We start from the raw sequence: 15,916 nt of genomic DNA, 5'->3' as shown, positions 1-15,916 counted from the left end.
TTGTACTTTGGTCAAGCTACTCCATTCAAACTAGCCTAGGCAAACCTAAACTGGTGAGGCATCTACTGAGGAGCAGATCAGCCAGCTTGAACTTAAAGAAGACATCACTGGTTTGGAGGGGAAGAGGGTTAAACTAATAAGAGGTGAGTTAGAAAAAGTACATTAATCACCCCTTGAGCCAACAATCTATTTTTTACTGTCTATGGGTGAGCAATGGACAAAACCAGCAATATTTTACAGAGTTTTCCAAACAAGAGAAGAGGATTTGTTTTTCTGCGTCAGACCTGTGTATTACGAAGAGAGTGCACATGCTTTCATCCTTGATAGCAGCAGGAGTCAAAGAACTTGTTTTCCCCCGTTCCTGACACTGTTCAAATCGTGCATGGATGAAAAGCTGATTCATTCATCTTCTGCCTGGCTGTTATCCCACCATTTGTTCAGATGCTTCTTTAGTCCATCTCCCAGATCCATTACTACTGATTATTTTTTGCTTCACACCCTTTTCCTTCCAACGCAACCCTCCCCAAGAACCACTCCAGCCCTCCCAGCTGCACTGGCAGATGATGCTGAGCTGATGGGGGCCTACACTTCAGGTGGGAGCTGCATCAAAGATCTCAAAGACAGAGAAAGGAGCTAATGAGGGGCCAACAGTAACAAGTGAAGTAATTTGCTCTGTTAAAGAAAGAGAGGGTTTTATACTGTATGTGCCAGTTATGCAGAGACAGACACCATGGCAACAAGCTTGTCAGGCAGTAGCAGGGCACTACTTTAAGATTAACTATCGCTGGGGACATCATTAGTGGTGGAGAAACTTCAAAAGCTTTGGAATTTGGGTTCCTTTTGCACCCAGAATCTCCCATGTTTTTATGGACTTTATTTGAATTTCCAGTCTATAAGCTTAGGCTGGGATAACAACAACAACAGGCTGGAATTTTTGATGCATCCTGAATAACATGAAAAGGAAAAACATGCTCACAGTATCTCAGTTCTTCCAGGCCTGCCAGGTTGTCTGAACTGTATGGAAATGAAGGACTAAAACATAACATGGCGTCAGGTGAAATAGGACTTTCTAAAGTGAAGAATGAAAAGGAGTTTGAAAAGGAGTGCTCCTTCTGTGCTTACTTGTAAGACATGGATCTGATCATTAGCCTATAGTGATGGAAAGGAGAGATGCCTCTGTAAATCTCCCATTCTGGGAGGAGGAGCAGGTGACAGATAATTGCATGTATGAGGTTGATTCTTTTGATCCTGCTAGCTTGTAGGCAGAATTCCAAATCCCCATGGTGGTCTTGCACCTTATGCAGATATTTACGCTAGTGCAAAACTGGTGTCACATGCTGATATGGAAGGGTTTATACCCACAGAAAGTTCCTCTATAGGCAACCACAAGACAATTAGTGTACAAGGAATCTGAAACTCTCAACACGGTCTAATGTGAATTATATCTTACAGGAGCAATGGACAGAGTTCAAGTTCGCAGTTCACAAGGCTGCAGCACAAACGAAGACATTTCTAAGGGAAATTGGAGAGAGAAAGGGAAGATCTGAAGAGCCATTGCAGAGTTTCCATGGGGATCTCTTTTGCCCCACTTTTCTAAATAAAGTGCTGAGAATGCCATGCAGCATAGTTTTCATAGTGACAGGGAATGTATCATAAATTCATGAACCTTTGTGACTTGCCTGCATTATAATTCCCCATAACTGAGGTACTCAAATCTAACAGGAGCTGTGGTGTTTCACTGCTCCAAAAATGAAACCTGGCCAGCATGCAGGGTGTAAGAATGCAGAGAGTCCAAATGCCAAGCCCTGGCTCAGCCTATTGTGCCCCACTGCTTCCACAGGAGCTGCTACAGGCATTTTAACCAAAAGGCATTTTAGCCCCATCAGGACTAACTGGGAGAACTGAGACGTGCAGATATTTGCTCAGCTTGCAGCACAAGGAAGGAAAATAAGGTGGATGTTAATCATCTTTTGCAGATGCATCACGTGAGAATAAGGCATTCAGTCCAATGGAAAGGCTTATTTTTGAGCAGTTGTTCTCTTAGACCTGATAGCCAAGTGCTGTGTTCAAAGAACAAATGAAAGAGGAGGTGGCTTCTGTGGAGTTGCCTGCTTCCCAAAGATAAAGGAAGATGGAGTGCAGCACTCTGCCCATCCTGTACAGGAGGGTGAAAGTCACTGCAATAACTACAGGAATTATTGTGGTGGGGCACTTTGATTGATATAAAGGGAGAAGAACTGGGAGCGTGCAATGGATTTCTGCTTACATTTGAGCCTTCCCAGTCCTGTGAAGAAAGGCCTCTCTGTGATCATAATTGGAATGAACTGATGAATAGCGCATGTGAGCAGAAAGCAAATCTGAAGCTGCAAGCAGTCAGCTCACCCTGCTGCATGGTTAGCAGGGAGGCATGTTGCATACTCAACATACAGTGCAGGGAAGGACATGTTCGTCTTACTGAACAGGCAGAGCACTCACTAGAAAATAACCAAGGTTTGGAAACTTCCTCTTGCCCCATGTAGCTCTGTCTTCCAGGCAGCTGCAGGTATGTAGATGTCTATTGTTGGTCAGCAGGCAAATATCTACCATGAGAAACTGGTGGCAACATAAGACAGCTGCGTGCATGTCATGACTAGTGATACATGCACAAGGACAGCAGGGGAAAGCCTATGATTCCCCCACTGGCTGTTTTTATACTGCAACCTGAACTAAGTATTTATTTCTCTATTACTAGTAGATCTCCAAATGAGAGTAGCAAATACTGTCCATTAGAGAGGCAGAGCCACACTCCAAAGCAGGTCATACACTCCTTTTAGTCACAGAGCTGTAGCCAGCACCAAGAAGAAACGCTGGGAGATGTCAAGCAGAGGCTCGGGGTTTGTCATGAGGCTTTCTGCGTTCAGAGATGGGAACCAAACAACAGCTTTGTTGCTGCTCAAAGAAAGAGCTTAGGAACAAGCAGCCATGGAGAAAGGCCCCTCTCAAACATAGCACTAAAGAGAGAGAGGGATGAAGCATGGGCTCCACATCTGCCTTGGGGACACAGATCTTTGCCTGCACTGCTTCCGCTCCCAGGAGAAATGTCAAACCCATGTTGTCTTGTGAGATCATTACTGCAAGTTACAGAACCGTTTTCTGATTGCTAAAGGACTGCTAGATTATCTTGCCTGCATTGTTATGCTGTTACTCTGTAATTCTGAGAAATTAAATGCAGAGAGATCTTTTAAGGGTCAAAGGTTTTACAGGATCTCAGGAAGGCATAGCACTGTTAGCCAGTGACTATTAGCTTCAGTTTCTTCTTTAAATCATGATCCACATTAGCATGTCCCTCATAGCCTTAAGCTCCAAGACCCACCCTATGTATTCATTTTATCTTTCTCCTCTCACACTTGCATTCATGAGCTTCTGAGCTCCAGACACTCACCTCCTAAAACTCCCAAACCTATCTTTGGGTGCTGAAATCCACATATGGACAAGCATTCACTGGAGAAGTTCTCAGCTGAAATAACAGCAGCAACTTGCCTATGGCCTTCCATCCTCTCTCCTCACCCTGGGAGACTGAGCCAAGACATGCAGAGGAGTTCCATCATGTTTGCCTGATTCCCCATCCATCCTCAGGGCTCTGTCTATGCCCAATTTCCCTGTGCTCTCAGCAGTTCATTGGTTGCCTGTGAGTCCCTCACCTCCAGCTTCTATGGGCACTTGGCATTGCCAAAGAACACAGTTGGCTGGGAAGGGAGTTAGCCAGAGCAGCCACACGGATTTTACCCATGCTCTGAGCATGAGTTTCTCTCTGTGAAACATACGCTGGATGTTTCAGGCAGTGGAGATCCAGGATTTTGAACACTACTGAACTTTAAAGCACAGTCAGAAGTCAAACCAAAGCCACCTGGACCTACCTATGGTAAGTCAAAATTTGTGACATTCCAGCATGACACACAAATACTGTTTGGGCAGGAAAAGTAAAGCAGGTTGGGTTTGGGTTTGTTTTATTTGTTTATTTCTTTTCATTCAAGAATGCATTTATTTTATAACTGATGGGAGATTACTTCATTTCTAGCGGGTTCAAAATAACTTGACAGTAATAAAAACAAGTTTCTGTTTTTCATAACAAGGAGAAGCCAAATGAGTGGTTCTGCGTTCAGAAGATCCTCAGAGGTCTCTGCTGAATTCACTGACCGTGGTTCAAACCAGTGTGCAGCACAGCCACTGAAGGAGAAACAGAACAAGGAGTCAGACCATCTGGAAGGTCCACAAGATGCCACTGGTGCACTCTGCCACAGCTCTGGGAGAACAAGCTGGGAAAGGCCAGAGCTGAGTTGTAATCTGTAATACATGGAGGATCCATTTGCTCTGGAACTTGGGGGGAATGTATTGCCAGGATCAGCCCCAGACATTGCAAGTGGTGTCTCTTCCAAGAGAAGAGCAGTCCTCCAGGGCAAATTGCAAGGCCTTTGAAATAGTCCAAGGCTGGAATATGCCATGTACAAGTTCAGTTCAGTTTAAACTAACTGTGACTGAAGGTCACAGGCCTTCCTAGCCATCCTCCTCCCTTTGAGCCAGTCTTCAGCTGAGAGGACTAATTGGATGGACCTCTTGAGGCCCCTTCCAGCTGTTTCATGAGATATATTAGTATTCTGCAAAGGGAAGACTCAAGCTGATCGCTTTTATTACAGCTTCAGCTGGAGAAATGTGCATTAAAAACAATGTGGGGAAAAGAAGACCTGACACCTTTAAAGGTCTCTTCTAATTCTGGCAGGTACATTCTCTGCCAAAAAAGAACAGTTCCCTGCTGTGTGTTTTCTGAAGAACTGGCCACTTCCCTCTTAAAGTAGATCGTGAAACACACTGTGTAAGCATCTTCTCAAGCAACCTCAAGCGTTTTAAATGTATCTTTACTTTTTTGCTCATGTAAGGTAAATGTTCATTCTACTGATTCAGACAGGCCTTCCGAGCTGAAGAACCTTTTCACCTAAACAAACTTTCCCTCTGAATCACTATTGAGTTTACCACTTATAATAGTGATTTTAAAGAAATGTATTTTAGTGTGGTCCATTGCTGTAGCTTAACCAGACGGCATTTCAATCTGACCAGCCTTACCTCAGCCAGAGAGAGTTGTATGACTCCACTCTTCTTTTTGTCCAGGAGATGAAACACTTCTGAAAAGTAGAAGATGGAGAAAAAAATAGGATATAAACTACAGAATTTGGCATGTAGAGAAATACTGACAAAATGTAGAGATCTGGCTTTTTGCCATTATCTACTAGAAATCTAGACTGGTTCTGTAACATAAAACTACAGCTGTTTTCCTTTCCTCTTACAAGTAATTTATAAGCCACTTCATGTGGTGGAATAGATCTACAGCCCCAAACTAGGAGTTGGCAGTAGGACAACTACAAAATCTGATGCAGTAGCATCTGGTATGATCTGGGGACAAACCTGTAAATCAGGTCTGAGTAAGGACTATAAACGATAAATGGTACCATTTATCAGAGCTGGGGCAACTTGGGGACCAGAACACTGACCAAGAAGTGCAGATGACTGTAAAGAAGAGCACGATAGGCTATGTAAACATGTCCCTCCACTCTCCATGGTTATTCAGACAGAAAGACTTCTGCTTTTTCTCTTCTGCTTGCTCTGACAGACACAATTTTGCTGGCACACTCAAATTGCCATGAAATTTGCTACATTCACAGTTAAAAGACACCAAATACTTAATGAAACCTCAAAGTTTACAGGAATTCCCCATGGCTGGTGAATGGAGGCACTTACTGAACAGGGTCTCCAAGCGGATCATACAGGCCACGAAGCCATCAAAGTCAATGGACAGCTTGCTGCAGGCGTAGCGGATGACAATGCTATGTTGCATCTGATCGTTGAGCATGAAACCTGAAGGCATAGGAAGCACATGAATCACTGACACAGCAGGTTAATCTGCTGTCTTTGATGTGACTGATCCATGGGCTGCTGCAGCTGCAGGCAGACCTGGGTGAAGGACAGGACTCCTCCTCTTCAAATCTTTGCTGAACTCCATCACCTACCTCTGCTGTGGGTCCTTTCCAAAGCCCATTGTGCTGGGTGAAGAGAGGCATAAAGTTCTCCCACAGCATTTTTTCAGGCTGCATATTTCACATTGTTTCAGAGCATAAGCAGTCCTATGTTCCCCAGATAAACCCCTAATTAGCGAGTCTTGGCGCTGCAGCTGAATAGCAGTGATTGCAGTACAGCCTACTGCTCACATGACACATTGGGCTCTATTCAGGCCCATATTAATGCTATTTCTGTCTCTGGATCATTCACATGAACTCCACTGAACACAAGACAGATTAAAAAAACAGTGCTCCTGTAGATGCCCCTGAGCTGGCAAGCACTGCTCCAAAAATGAATAGCAAACATCAGACAGGATATTGTTGAGGCATGCCTTGATCAGGCTTGCACCTTCTGTAGTGCAGAGAAAGGTGGTGGGAGGAGATGAAGAGAGGATTTGGACATAGCTCTGAAAGATGACAACTAGATTAGGAAATAATGAGGCCAAAAATGGAACAAGTAATAATCAGATGGATAAGCAGTGGTCACAGCATGGACAAAAATATCAGTGGCTCATAATGCAGAACAGAGGATGGGTTTTGATGTATATAAAAGCAAAAGGACATAGCTTTATGTGACTGTCAGGAACGGAGAATGGCACTGGCAATTCTGTGATCTAGGACATTGGAAGAAAACGGAGCCTTTAAAAACCTTCACGTTCTTCCAATATTTGATGATCCACTGGTGTCCCTGAGCAGTGTACTCACCTGCCTCTCTGAGGGCATTTCGCATCTCATGGGAGTCTATGGTGCCAGAGTAGTCACTGTCCACTTTCTTATAGATTTCCTGCAGCAGAGGGGAATGCGGGAATGAGGAGACAGCTTTTCAGTGTGTGCCTCCACAGTAATGCAATGGTGCAAGCACAGTCAGGCAGGCTTTGGCGTTCACAGCTGCGTAACAGCAGCAGTGAAGACATGGTAACACGAGGCTCACCAGGGGTTAGCAGCCAGAATGAAACAATCAGGGCTTCTCTAGGCTTTAACCTTGGTTTATTAGTCCATCCTGCAGCCTGTGCCCTGCCATCCTCCCTGTTCGTGTACCTAGATTAATGCCAGGACAATCATACCTACCTCTGCTGAGTCCATACCATCACTCTGCTGTGCCTCCAGATTCTGATGGCTGGGACAGGGGCTGCCCCTACCAGCCTAAGCTCCTACTCTCTGAAACATTAATGAGCCCCTGGAATGTTTCAAGTGGTTACTGGCAAGCAAGGCAGACTGGGAAACACATTCCCAAGGGCTGGCAGCCTGCCTGCCTCCACGTTACATGGTGGCAGACAGGCCATTGAGGAAAATATCCTATCATTTGGCAAACACTGCAACAGACAGAGTCCATTTTGCTTAATATTTCAGACATGATGACAGATGCTTCCTACTGCCAGCAGGTTTATTACCCAGAATTAGATGCCACACAGACCTACAGCTCAGACTAGAATTGGTTCTCAGGGCTTGCTCTGCTGATACCAGCCCCAGAATCCATATGGTGCTTCATGAGCCCATCATTTCCTCATGAACCTCCAGGACAGATGTTCTGTGATGACCTGAATCAAGAACGGTAGCAGCAGGCTTGCCTGAAAGGCATGTTGTCAAATAAAGCAGGTCCAAATTTGACCTTCTTTTGGACTGCTTGATTCTGGGTGAACTTCTTGGATTTTAAATCCTCTGCCAGAAAACTAATTCAGCACTTTAAAAATCTTAAAAATACAAAGCCAGCCTTTTGTAGGTCCTAAAAATTGTGTTTCTTGTGTTTGCTGGGGCTCAGCTGGCAACGTAACATACTGCAACAGCAGAAATATGTTCATATGAGCTTTAATACAGCAGGCAGCCAAGAGAACTGTCTTTGCCAACAATGAAAGAGGGTTAATCTGGCTTTCCATAAGGTATTACAAATTATGGAGTACAGTGGGGCCAAGGTGAAAGAGGACCTGCTTGTGCCCTTTGAAGTCAGGAGTGTTTCTGAGCCCTGGAAAAAACTTCAGCCATGAGAAGGAAGGCTTCCAAGTACATCTGCCTATCTCAGTTCTGGATCTGTACTTCAGAGCTGAGAAGAAAGGGGAGACAGAAATATTATTACCAAATACTTTTGAATCTTCATCCAAAGTGTCTTGAACTCTACAAGTCCCAAGGTGCCAGTCCCATTGGTCTGCGTCATGTTAAGGCATGGTTCACAAATTCAGGATTCCTCTATCCTTAGCAAAACTAACTGATAAAAGTAAATCATGCATCACGGTGTCATCTTAATGCCATTAGTTCTCATCTGGAATGCATCTCCATCTCACACAGACATGCCTACAGCCTTACATTTGCTTAGCTAAAGGCATGCCAAGAATTTCTAGGCTATCTGCACTCTCAAGGAATGATATATGGGATTGCTAAATATATAAGCAAGATGAGATCCACTTGCATTTTGCACAGTTAACAGCAGATTAGAATCCTTAGGGAAAAAGAGGACTGGCCTCGCAGCAATGTGTTAGAAACCAGAGGCAGTGAACAGAGAGAGCCAACAGTAGGGTACAGAGTCTTCCCCCATGTCCTTTAGGATCTTGAACATTTCTTCCTATGGAGAATTATGCAGAAAGAGGGAGTTGGCCCCCATGGTGCTGAGTTGCCCTGGTGGGTTTGGGAGGCTGGAGTGTACGGCAAAGGCATCACTTCTAACAGACAGTGATCCACAAGATCCACAGCTAATCCCTGCTGACCTCAACATGACCATGAGGCCAACAACAGAATTGCAGCATGGTTCTTGACCCTCCCAGTACACTGGCTACCAAGGGAGTACTGGGCACGTGCTGACCTCTACTTTTCCTTTGGTTACGGAAAGCTTATTAGCTCCCATGTGTCCTACAAGCTATGCAGAACGGAGGGAGGCACAGCATGTACTTGTAGCCTTCCCCCTTTGAAGAGGCTCTCCAGCCTGTCTCCGCTGCTTTGAGCTCTGTGCTCTCCAAGCAGTACCTGGCTTAGAGGTTGCGGTTGTGCTTAAAACCTGCCTCCTGCCAAGCACACTGTGTATGCATCCAAAACTGCACAGATGCATCCAGGCAGAAGGTTCCTGCTTCTTCCCCTGCTATTTTTAGGGAAAAGTTTAAGCAATGAGAGATGCAGAGCAGGTGAGAGAAGCAGTTCATGATTACATGGTTCAGGTTTCTGCCACTCCGAGCTGATATTGCTGCTTGACTGAATTTTATGCCTCCAACCTTGTGCCTGGACAATGGAAACGTAAACTTGGCCCATCTTGTCACAAACTTTTGCAATGAGATCCAGAGATTTTAGAGGTGATGAACTGATGTTCAAAGGATACATCTAAAAGGCTGATCATCTCTCTGCAAGTGTTAATGTTGAATCCATCACTTTTAATATCCTTTCCTGTACAAGAAGGAAGTAAAAATCCAAGTCAGGAATACTTTTGGACAAATTTTCCTGCAGACAACCCTGGAAATGTCAGTCATCTTAAAATCTTGTTATCAAAGTAAATGCTTTGCCATTTCTTCCACTATTTTCCTTCAGCTGATTAACATGGCTTTTTTGGCACATGGGCAGGGGATGCTATTGGGTTTGGGGGTGGTAAGCCTCTATCTGTCCACAGAAATCATGCAGCAGCATAATAATATCTTCCCATGGTTGCTGTCCCAGGAAGATACAGGGAATATAGTGCCTCTGCAGGAGATCAGCCGGCTTGGAATGGGAGCACCAGGTGATGCATTTTGCCCTCATATTAGAGGTTCAACAAGGCAGGAGACACTGAGCTCAGGCACAAATTCAGTTTTTCATTTCCCTTAGCTGATAGAGCTGGGTTTTGTTAGCACAGATCCAATCCGTATCCTGATGGATCCAAAAACAGACATTCACTGACCAAAGAGCAACTTTATGCCTTGCCATTTCAGCATGTGCTTCTCAGCTCTATTCAATGGGAACTACATAACATTACTTACTTTTAGCCAAAACCTGGTTTAGGATAGTTTTAAGTTCAATTGCAGTCACTTCACAGTCCTGGACAGAAAAGAAAACATACTTAAAGTGTTAACACAAAACAATTTTTGAAACAAGCTATATTCATTTGCTGTCAGACAGCCAGAGACCATTTTCCTTCTATATCTAAGGCATGTAAACCTTTAATGTTTTTGTAATAGTTCACATTTACCATCATACATTCCATGGAGGAGATCTTTAGAAACCATATTTCCTACACTTTCAAATGGAAAATAAGTGTTTTGTTAGGTGCCATGACCCATGGTACCTACTGTAAATTTTGTAACAGATTTGACTGAATTGGGTGACTGTTGTCTTTCTTGTTCAGGAGATCATTTGAGATTTGAGATTTTCCAGGCTTATAGAAACTACCAATCAAACAACACTAAAATTGCCCTCTCAGAACTCAAAAAGGTCTTTCTAACTAACAAGATGTTTTCCCTCTCCAGTGCCAGTGGCCACCTGTTCATGAAGAGGAAATCTGACATGGCAGCCACAGGGTAGCGCAGCAGGGCTTCGTAGGTAACGTTTGTCAATTACAATAAATAGAGAGGAAGTTCAGCCAACAGTTTCCCAATTCGTGGGGCTTCTAAACAAAAAGGAAGGAATTGGCCAATGAAGCAATCGTCAGAATTACACAGTAACTCCACAGGTAATTTATTTCATCGTGCAATAATATTTCCACAGTCCTCACTCCTATCACCCTTATTTTCAAAGTTATCCCATGCCCTGCATTACCGAAGGAACAAATCACATTGTGCACCAATAAGAGGAACATTGCAGTAAACCTGCTCTATTGAAAAAGAAATTGAACTGAAGTTGTGATGTAGTAAAAAGAGAGAACTGCTTGATTTTCTGAAGAGCACACAGAAAAAGGAATCAGTAATTCAAATATTTGCATAATTGTAACAGAGAGGTCCCAATCTTTATCTTTCACTTTAATCCACTTACCTCTCCAGAGAGCTTTTGAAACAGAGTCTTGAACTCATCATCTGTATCTTTGTTATCAACATGAGGCTAGAAGAAAGAGATGACCAAGAGTGTGGTTTACAAGGTGGTTCTGGAAAGCAAGCTGTGAATATCGTAAAGCAGCTTTACAGAGGACTATTTACAGCAAAGGAAAATGAGCACTTGCTCTGCAGCAATGGCAAAACAGAGACACTGCTTAAATCACTACCAGCCAGGGGCTGGCTTCAAATGGGAGTAAATACTTTTTGAGACTGATGTAGAAGTTTTCTTCTGCTTCCAAGCCAGTTTTATGAAATAGCTGCAATGAAAATGCTGCTGCCCCTGGCCAAAGCTGTTCAGCAGCTCCTTGGCAGTCTGCTTGTGTAATTTCAGGAAGACTGTTTCTATGGAAAGGATCATTCTGTGCCCCCGCTGCCTCCTCCTACCTGTGCTAGATGGAAGAACAATTTAATGTGTTCCAGCCCGGTCTACAAGGGTTCAGTTTCTGTGCCCCAAGGCCCCAGGTACATGAAAATGCACACAAAACTAAGACATGGAGATATGTAAAGAATCCCCATAAATACATCACATAAATAAATATCCCAAAAAATATTTTTCCTGAGCACAAACACATACTGTGATCCCAGCTCAGGGAGAAGTTAAAACCTTGCCCCTGTTTTGCCCCCATATTATGAAGGAGAAGTCTGATAAGACAAACTGATCCTCCCAGTTAAGACATTTACCTCGTATGGTTTTGCAGACACCACATCACCTATTATCCTAAGGAAAAAAAGGAAAGAAAACAACCAGAAATAATGATTCTACCATTTGCCTTTAAAATAATTAGCAAAAGAAGCTGGTTTAATATAAGCTGTTAATGAATGCACAGTGCAAGCCCCTAGGTTTCCTGCTTCCAAAGTTCCCCACCTCTGTCTGTCCCACCTCTTTGAAGATATTTTCCTTGAGAAATCCAGCCATGTTGTTCTTGTATCCAGACCCTAGGTTTTCATTCAGTGGCTGCTGTTGGTACAACCCTTTTTAAAACCACCTCCTCGTCGTCATATTCCCAAATCCTGCACTCTTTAATTGTGGGAACTCTTATTTCACAGACCTGAGGGATCTAGTTACCACTTTAGTGCTTGGTGGAGGCCATCTTAAGAGCCATGACTCTCTACCATGGCTGTGCACACGTATGGTAGACTATATGAGAAAATAGGCCCTAGAAATTGTCCCTGCCTATGGCAGGGGGTTGGAACTAGATGATCTTAAGGTCCTTTACAACCCTAACTATTCTATGATTCTAACTGTTCTAAATGGGCTTATTTTGCTGGTAAAGAGAAAAGATAGAGCACAGGATGTGGATGCAACACCTGACCTTCTCCTTTATCTGCCCTGCCAGCAGAAAAGGAGGCTTTACAGAGAAGATACGCACTGTGTTTTAGCCTTCTTCTCAGAAAACACTCGCAGGCAGAACTCTCCATTTTTGTAAGGCTCAAAAGTGGATGGCACAATGAGGTACTCTCCCCGGGGCAGCTTCATGCGGCTTGAGACTTCACGCAGGTTGATGTAAGGATCAGACCGGGCTACTGGTTGGTTCCTTACGAAGAAAGCACGGTTCATATGAATGTCTGTGTGGTTTTCCAGCTGTTGGGAAATGTGTGTCTGTTAGAAACCATTTGACAATTCACTGGTAAGCCAGACACCCTCCTTCAATTTCACTGCTTTAAATTTCTTAATATAAAATAATAAATTCGCAAGTGATGGCATAAAGATAACCACCAAGGTTCTGTTATAGGAAACAGGCAGATGATTAGAGGAGGTAAAGATCTTTCTCTATAAACATTATCTTTTCACATGCCTCTTTACAATCTGTGATACAAAATAAATAAAAAGACCATAACGTGTGCTCATATCTGGTCAAACTGTACTTAAGTTGTCCATGTATTGAGCAGTTTTTGCTTTCACAGGCTGCTAGTGCACAGATTTAAATTGCAGGATATTTTTGAGCAATTTATGGCATGGGATAAATCTCTTAATTACACAGGAATTGTCGTCTCCGATTTCTTTAAACAGACAGAAAAAACAGTAAACAGAACAAAGCAGTAGTCACAAGGATGAGACTTTTGGGGCCACATGAGATGATTTACCCAACTTCTATTAGGAATACAAAGGATACTCCTTTGGATTATGTTGAAAATAGTGCTTAACTTTTCATTAATACCAATGTATTCTTAAGCAAGTGAAACACTGCGTAGCTCATAAAACAAAACACTGATGTAAGAAGAAACAGCAGTGTAAGAATAACAGCTCTGCTATAAACCTCCTATTCATGACTTCTTCTCCACACGGATGTCTTTCAAAAAGTGTGATTCAGTGATCCACGAAAGGTGCTGTGTGGTTGACAATGGGTGGGGAATATTGCATATGGATAGGGTTTCTGGCTGTCTAAGATCAGAGCATACAAAGATGTTACCATTCATTTTATAATCATTCAGTTTTTCTGTTGTAAACTGTAGAAAACTATGGGATTTCTTTCCAATTTGTTCTGAAGATAAAATTGGATTTGGTATTTATTCAACAGCCCCATCCTTTCTCCTCACTCAATCTTAAGCTAAGTGAGACTGCAAAGATTAAGAAGCCAGATCCATATCTCTTCCATTATATAAAGTTCATTTTCCCTTTGCATCTGCAAGGCTGTTAAAAGAACACAGTTAATTGCTAGATGAATACACATTCATTTACTGAGAGAGAAGAAAATGTCTGAAAAGCCAAGGAAATTTGGCAGCACAGGCTGCTGGACCTCAGTAATGAGTATAGGCTATTATTACTGTCAGACACCCCTGGGGTCTCTTTCTTCTGAAATGAAAAGTCTCTTTACCTCAGTATTGACATCTGGGAGGATGAGAGAAGGTTGAGTGGGGTTTATTCGCTATCACAGAGTTTGGAATTCTTCTAAACAACATTAGCTATGTTTTCTAAGTTTTAAAATGCAGACCCTGTTCTGCCTTCACCTGTACTAAATAGGCAAATTCTGACTTCTGTTACACAAGCTGGAAGCCAGATTTCAAAGAGTATAAATGAAGTTAAGACTGAGACTCAGATATCTGTAAATAAAGCCTTGTGCCTTGGAAATAGTTATTTAGAACTTGAGATACTGGTCCAGTGAGCCAAGAACAAAGTCTTCCTGGTAGCTAAATTCTCCAGTGCAACAGGAGGTGTCCATCTGGTTTGTAGAAATCTTCAGCAGAGATTACGTACCTCCTGAGGAATCTGAAAGGAAGAGAAAGAACCAATGTTAAAGGGCTGCTACATACCTGCATCTGTCATTAGGGTAAAAAACCCCCAAACAAACCGACTAAACAAAAAGCACAGATAAAGCCTCCTTCAGACATTTTTTTTATCATTTTCATTTACAACCACATATTGCAGTATCAGTTATACATGTAGTTCTAGCTTGTGCAACAGCTGTTCCGGAGGAAAAACAGGATCTTCATCTAGAAGAATCTATACATTTAGTTGCTTTACTCTCGATATGGTGGTGTCAATGATACTATTGGTTGGAATTATTTGGGTAAGCCTTTAAACGTTCAGTCAGGAAGGCCAACAAGTTAGCCCCACTTTGCTAACCAAAAGCAAACTAAGGATTTATCACTACACACCTAGAATCTAAAGTCTACTGTTACTGCAATATGATGAAAATAGAAGGCCAGCGTCACTAGCAATTAACCTGAGGATGAGGAGATTGTTGTAAAGCAATTACAACAAGTAACAAATTTCATGATTTGGCCCTTCCTAAACTAACTACATTGCTGTGTTAATTTACCTACGAATACAAGGTAGCTTTTCCAAAACCAACTAGTTGTCTTGAAAGCACAGACTTCAGTGAGAGCCAAAGAGAGAATTGTCCCAAGTCCCAAAAAATCTTTTGAAAATAGCACCCACACAATCATTGTGGAGCCTGAGACGGCTCCTGAAAACCTCAGGTCTTGTTCCTTAAATTTAGCATAGTAGAAGGCCAGGAGCTTGGTGATGGACACAAAATTATTGTCAGTAGGGAGTCTGAGCTGTTTGACTTACAGCATAAGTAAGGGCAGGTGGACTTAAACATCTTTCCACTTTCCCTTGCAGAGATCTGCTTTAGGTCACCATCCATGCTGTCCTAACTGGGCCTCCTCAGCCACAGCATCAGCTGCAATGATGTAAATCTATGACAGTGCATGACCCAAGTAACATGGATCATAGCTGGATGCCTAGCGGAGATAACTTTGCAGCAATGTCTTTCAAAAGAAAGTCTTTATCTTGTTAAGAGTCACCAAGTCTACCCTACTATGGAGAAAAAGTCAGAGGAGGCAGATGGGATGAAATAGATGTAAAGCACAAAAGCTCTGCTAACTTCTCCAGGGTTGTACTCAATGATACGAGCAGACAAACATCCTAAATGTGTAAATTCAGGATGCCAATTGGCCAGGCTGGTTGGTACCACACAGATGGCAACTCAGAAATGTGCTCAGTGAGAACCATTTGTGTATGCAGACACTTAGGCACTAGGGAAAACCTTTCCTAGTTTTGAACCATGCTGCACAAGATATATTAGCAAAAGTCAGCCATCCCATCTGCTCCCACCTGTGCTGGTTAATAACCTTCATCCAGTAAGAATCTATACAACATTTAATTGCTTGTCTCCAGATATGACATTGGGAATGATACTACTGGTTGGAAATTTTTGTGTTTTCTTCTCTCCTATCACATCACAGAAATTAGAGGTGATATCGTAGATTTTCCCTACATCATATTTTTAGAGATAGAAGCAACAATGGAAGAATAAAAAAATCCCTCTTTTGCCAGAAAAAAGGCAAAAAAATACTGAACCAGAACAATACCATGGAAGACAATGAATGAAAACAGTTTTTAAATAC

General features: G+C 42.7%; 1 protein-coding gene across 1 annotated transcript in view; it reads right to left on the bottom strand.

Annotated features, from left to right (window-relative positions):
- Positions 1-4,182: 4,182 nt before the first annotated feature.
- Positions 4,183-15,916, bottom strand: part of LOC308220725 (calpain-8-like) — a gene marked incomplete at both ends in the record, with an annotated part of 29,967 nt that continues 18,233 nt past the window's right edge. The window contains 10 exons of the mRNA XM_080617081.1: positions 4,183-4,206; positions 5,098-5,156; positions 5,770-5,886; positions 6,792-6,870; positions 8,158-8,226; positions 9,385-9,449; positions 10,016-10,073; positions 11,004-11,069; positions 11,744-11,780; positions 12,433-12,656. Of these exons, the coding sequence (XP_080473207.1) occupies positions 4,183-4,206; positions 5,098-5,156; positions 5,770-5,886; positions 6,792-6,870; positions 8,158-8,226; positions 9,385-9,449; positions 10,016-10,073; positions 11,004-11,069; positions 11,744-11,780; positions 12,433-12,656 (798 nt within the window). The remainder of the gene's footprint in view (positions 4,207-5,097; positions 5,157-5,769; positions 5,887-6,791; positions 6,871-8,157; positions 8,227-9,384; positions 9,450-10,015; positions 10,074-11,003; positions 11,070-11,743; positions 11,781-12,432; positions 12,657-15,916) is intronic.

The sequence above is a fragment of the Psittacula echo genome, assembly GCF_963264785.1.
Source record: "Psittacula echo genome assembly, chromosome: 4".
Taxonomy (NCBI): Eukaryota; Metazoa; Chordata; class Aves; order Psittaciformes; family Psittacidae; genus Psittacula; species Psittacula echo.
This window is presented reverse-complemented; position numbering and strand designations above follow the sequence as displayed.